This window comes from Poecilia latipinna, unplaced genomic scaffold, assembly GCF_001443285.1.
Source record: "Poecilia latipinna isolate Pla-1442-1.1 unplaced genomic scaffold, P_latipinna-1.0 Scaffold1658, whole genome shotgun sequence".
Taxonomy (NCBI): domain Eukaryota; kingdom Metazoa; phylum Chordata; class Actinopteri; order Cyprinodontiformes; family Poeciliidae; genus Poecilia; species Poecilia latipinna.
The window spans coordinates 18,786-23,897 of NW_015114274.1; the positions used below are offsets into that span (position 1 = coordinate 18,786).

General features: G+C 45.1%; 1 protein-coding gene across 3 annotated transcripts in view; it reads right to left on the reverse strand.

Annotated features, from left to right (window-relative positions):
• Positions 1 to 973: 973 nt before the first annotated feature.
• LOC106964335 (stromal interaction molecule 2-like) overlaps positions 974 to 5,112 on the reverse strand; it is a 53,737-nt gene continuing 49,598 nt past the window's right edge. The window contains exons 9-12 of one of the 3 annotated variants that reach the window (XM_015059810.1): positions 4,832 to 4,932; positions 3,288 to 3,526; positions 3,002 to 3,188; positions 974 to 2,118 (exon numbers count right to left, since the gene is read on the reverse strand). In XM_015059810.1, the coding sequence (XP_014915296.1) occupies positions 1,494 to 2,118; positions 3,002 to 3,188; positions 3,288 to 3,526; positions 4,832 to 4,932 (1,152 nt within the window). In that variant the 3' untranslated portion in view covers positions 974 to 1,493. Of the gene's footprint in view, positions 2,119 to 2,947; positions 3,189 to 3,287; positions 3,527 to 4,831; positions 4,933 to 5,112 lie in introns of all 3 variants that reach the window. The other 2 variants (XM_015059809.1, XM_015059808.1) reach the window with 2 other exon arrangements.

Here is a 5,112-nt window from a genome sequence, read left to right on the forward strand (position 1 = left end):
CCAAAACGTAAAAAAATTTTTAAGATTTTTCCACCCCTTTAAATAATTTGGAATTTAAAAAAAAAAAAAAAAAAAAAAAAAAAAAAAAAATTGACATGGTTAAACCGTGAAACAACACAACTTTGAAGATGGTTGTTTGCCATTTATTGTTCAAAATAGTGATTCGATTTTAAGCAAAGAATCAATTTTACTTTATAATACGAATATAAATATAAATAACATAACATTCGACTCCATGCTCTTGATGACTGCATCCTTGAGCAGGGATCATCGAAACCCATTTGAAGGTTTGCAAAAGATTAAAATCTTCAAAACCTCCCCCAAATAAAAACACTTAAAATACATCACTCTGTATGTAACAAAACCACACGAGACACAGCTTTCACCTTTTTAAACTACATTACAAAAATAAATAAGCTTTTCAATGATCATCTGACTTATTCGTGAGATGCACCTGAAAGCCAATTTCCCCTCCCCCCAAACATTGTAGTGACACCAGGTTTAAAAAGCTGCAGGATATTTATATATATGTATATATTTTAAAAGAAAAAACATAAAGATTGTAGATTTTGTTACTGTATGGCTACAGGATGCAGGTAATCAAGTAATAAAGGGCGACAAAAACACAGATAAAGTGACCGCTGCGGCTTCGGTCCGCGGTGAAGCCGTAAAATTTAAAAATCTATTAAAATCACCTTTAAGAAAATCATGTGAAAACAGGTTATATTTTTTTTTCTATTTATATATTTATATTGAGACATCCATAAAGAGTGGCACTGAGGGCACGTCAGATCATTTTGGCTCTGTGCTGCGTTTTCATTGCGACCGCTCATGCATCCCCCCTCCCTTCATGTCGACATCATGATTCTAACTCGCCCTCTCTCCCTCTCCCAAAAATAATAGAAAAAAAAAAAAACAACCACGAAGAAAGCAGTAGTGCAACAAACTTTTAGCAGGATTATTTCTCTCCCTCTCTCTCTCTCTCGTTCTCTCTTCTGAATGAAATGAGTCAAGTACACGAGTTCATCCACGCGACACGTCTTCAGTGAAACACAACACTTTGTGAGTTTGAAACTAAATGTACAGACTGCACCTTTAGACCCATTATAAGGAGGTTTTTTTTTGGTTCAAACTAAAATGAAAGAAATACAAAGAAAAGAAAAAGGAAGAGAGAACCGTGAGCTTGCCTCGGCTCCTTCCTCCGCCTGTGCGGGGGTTTTTTTTTTTTTTTTTTTTTTCCTCGGCGAGAACTAAACACAAAGGGATTATTGAAAAATAAGGCTACCAGGCTGAGGGGTGTTTGACGGCACCCAGGCTGAGCTACATTCCATCTTTGACAAAAAAAAAAAGAAGGAAAAAAAAAACCCAGGAGAGAAAAATAAATTTTTTATCTTCCAGTGACGTATGAGCGATAAAACTCTTCTTATTTTAGTTTAGTTTACTCTCTCGCTGTCACACGCGACGCGCTACCTCACGCTGAGCGTTTATTTTTTTTATTTCTTCTTCTTAAATAAGCTTTTGATTTTAGACGAGGAGCGCTTGATTTTCTCCCCGTTGTCGCACGAGTCCTGGGAGGAGGTGCTGTGGAGCTTGTAATCTCTCCCCAGGCTCCGGCCCTCCGAGTCCAGCGAGGTGAGCGACGGGTTGCGCCCCACGTTGGGCAGCATGCTCGCCGGCAGCTGGCCGTAGCTGTAGGACTTCTCCAGGATGCCGTTGTAGACGCCCTTGCCCGTCGGAGAGGCGGCGCTGCCCTGCGACAGCGGCATGCTTTGGGACTCGGGTATGACGCGGGTGAGGTCGGGCGAGCCTTTCGGCACGAACGGGTGGTGCTCCAGGGCCGGGGACGGGGAGGTGGAGGGCGGGCCGGACGGGGTGGCGGCCGGCGTCGGGGGCATGGGAGGAGGCGTGGAGTCCCTGAGGCTGCTGCTGCTGCTGCTGCTGGTGGTGTGGGTGGAGGAGCCGGGGCGCTCCGGGCTGCCCTGGCCCAGCAGCAGCAGCTCCTCGCGGGAGATGCGGCGGTACGGGGCGTCGGCGGCGCCGGGGGATTGCAGCTGCTTGCGGCCGATGGTGGAGCAGAGGGAGGAGTCCGTGTCGGAGCTGCCGTCCTGAGCCGGTTCTCTGACGGAGAGGGAGCAGAACAAGCGGGGTCACACGCTGAAAAACGTCACCGCAAAGCGTGGGAATATGTACGACTGTTCAAGAACATCAACCACAGAGGGCAAGAGGGACAAAACACACGAGCCAATTCACCATTTTTTTTTTTACATCAACAAAACAGGAAAGGCTTTTAAATACACCTATTTTTCAACCCCACTCTGGTGCTATTGGACCTCTACTGCTGCTAATGCTGTGACCCAGTTTTACCTCCAAAGCCGCAAAAACACAAAATCTCACAAGCACTTTTTGGTCTGTTTTCTCAGAACACTTGAAATAAAGACAAAACTAACTCACAAATAACTTCTCAGAAAGAAACGGGAGCTTGTTTTTTAGTCAATAATTCCTTAATATTGCTGAAAAAGTACTAGCTACGTATGAAATAATCTTCCAGTGGAACAAGACATTTTTAATTTACGATATGGTGAAAAACACATTGTTCCACTGGCTGATTATTTCACTTATACCTAGTATTTTTTCATCAATATTAAAGGATTATTGACTTGAAACAAGCTCCTGTATCATGCTGAAAAGTTACTTGTTAAGTTTGTTTCGTCTTACTTCGAGTGTTGGAAACTAGACCGACAAGACCTTTGTGTTTTTTCAGTCTGGTAAAGACTCGACCAGGCTTTGTCAAGACTCTTGGCTATAAATTAGAAAGACTGGGACAAAAAAAAAAAAAAAATCAGATCGTTTTCATTTTCGGGAGACAGTTAGTCCTGCAGTCAGAAGGCTGAATCTACAACACTCAGTGAAACCCTCATGGTCATCTGTCAGTGTCTGGATAAAACACCTGTTAGTCCAAACTGTAAAACCATTCCATGGCATCCCGGCCACAGCTACATACCCCCTCCTATCCAAACTGAACATAAACTGGTCGTCGTCTGCGTCGGGGCGATAGGAGAGGGACGAGCCGGCCATGGACAGCAGGTCCGGGTCCGGGGACATCAGGGACGACTGCTGGCTCAGCAGGCTTCGGCGGGAGCGGCACAGGCTGCTGTTGCGGGTCAGCGGGGGTCGGATCAACGCAGCGGCTGGGAGGGAGAACAAAGCAAAGATCGGGCGCCGTTCTGGAGCAAGCGGCGACGTTTTCTCCCGCTGAGGAAAGTAAGAAGACGGCGCGGCGCACTCACTGGAGAACTGTGGAATGATGGGAGGCGTGTCCTCGTCCAGGTCGTCCACACCGCCTGCGATGGGGTACGGAGGGACAGAGACCCGGGGCATGACCACCCAGCTGTGGTCCGAGTAGAGGCTGGCCGTCAGGCTCGGCAGACCCGAGTTGTTGACGACGTGGAAGCCGCAGAGCTTCTCGATCTGCTGCCAGCGGTGAAGCCGCTCCCTCAGGCACGCCGTCACCTCTGACAGAGCTTTCCTAAAAAAAAATTAAATACATTTTTTTAAAAATAACAAGAAGGAAAAACTAAATGAGGAGGATGGCCCTGGATCTGAACGTGCCGAACTTGGCGAGAGATAGAGAGAGAGAGAAGCTTCTCTGATGCACATCAAAACGTCCTTCCGAAGAAGTTGACGAGCCAAGATTAATGCGCTTTTTGGCACAAAGCGGTCCCGCTGTAAAGCTGGACCACTGCCTAACAAGAAGCCAGACGGAGCGCTGCACTTTCTTCTCGTTTCTCCCTGTGATTCCCTTTTGGTGTTTGAACAACTGAACAATTCCTTGCACTGGATTTTATAGGAACTCTAAATGACTTCACAGACTCAACAAACTGAAGCGCCCAGAAGAAAGGCCTGATCTGCAAAGAAGTGCAGAAAGGATCAGGAGCTGGAGAGTCACCGGAGGACACCGGTGGTATTAACACCAGCCGGCGTTGCATGCAGGTGGGACTTGGCGGACATGTTTGGGACAATTCGGGGTTTGCATAACGTACGTTTTTCAAAAACAATTAAATAAAACTCTCACAGGTGTGGCATGCTGTCCGTATTCAGCACTCAATGCTGGAATTTGACTAGGCCATTCTAACACAGGACTATGTTTAGGACTGCCAAGGATTTTCTTGCACTTACCTTCATAAATCCTCATATCAACTCTAAAGGTGGTGACCCCCACAGCATGATGCTGCCAAAATGTTTCCCAATTAGCAGAATGTGCATTGATAGGTTTTCTGTCACGTACGCCTATTTATTTGGGTGTAGACCAAAGAGTTGCCCACCACTGTCTGACAATAAAGGCTCTGACTGATGGATGTACGTCCAAAAAGACTGACGAACGAATAATAATAGTGAGTCATAATTTGTACTGCCGAACGCCCCTAATCGCTGGTAAGGCACTGATTGTTATTGTCAGGATATCTTAGATGTATTTTTCTATGCTGAGCTTTAGCTAAATAAGAGCCAGGCCTTGATTACATGTGTAAGGAGAATCGCTCTGATTCTCGGTCACTTCCTGAATCAGTTTACTGCAAACAAACAGTAAGACGGCAATAAATCCCAGATTAATGAGGCTGTTTGGGGGTTTTGTGCGGCTGGTGACTCGAACTCCAAATACGCACAAAGGCTTTAGCCGTGAATGACCGAGAAATTTAATTTCTCTCCATTTTGCTGTCCTCAGGGCTGCTTTATGTTAGACTAAGTTGTTCTAATGAACTCAGGTTAAAATAAATGATCGTAAATCAGATTGCGGGGGGAATTGCGCACGCAGAAAGTAGACTGGAGTTCTTACTTTGCTTCTAGTATCTTGTGGTCCACCTCATCCAGGGACGAGCTGTGGGCGACGTGAAGGGTTCCGAACACAGAACCTCTTTTCTTTTTTATTTTCTCTGCCTGAAACAAATAAATAAAGAGGGAGAGAGGGGAGCCAAAGTTATTTACTGAACTTTTCTGCAACAGCTCAGAGTGAAGCAATGGGATCCAACGAATGAAAACATTTGTTAAAACTTCTACAAGTTCGATTTTTTTTTTTTTTTTTTTTTTTGCAGGTATTTTACAAATAATTTTTAAAAA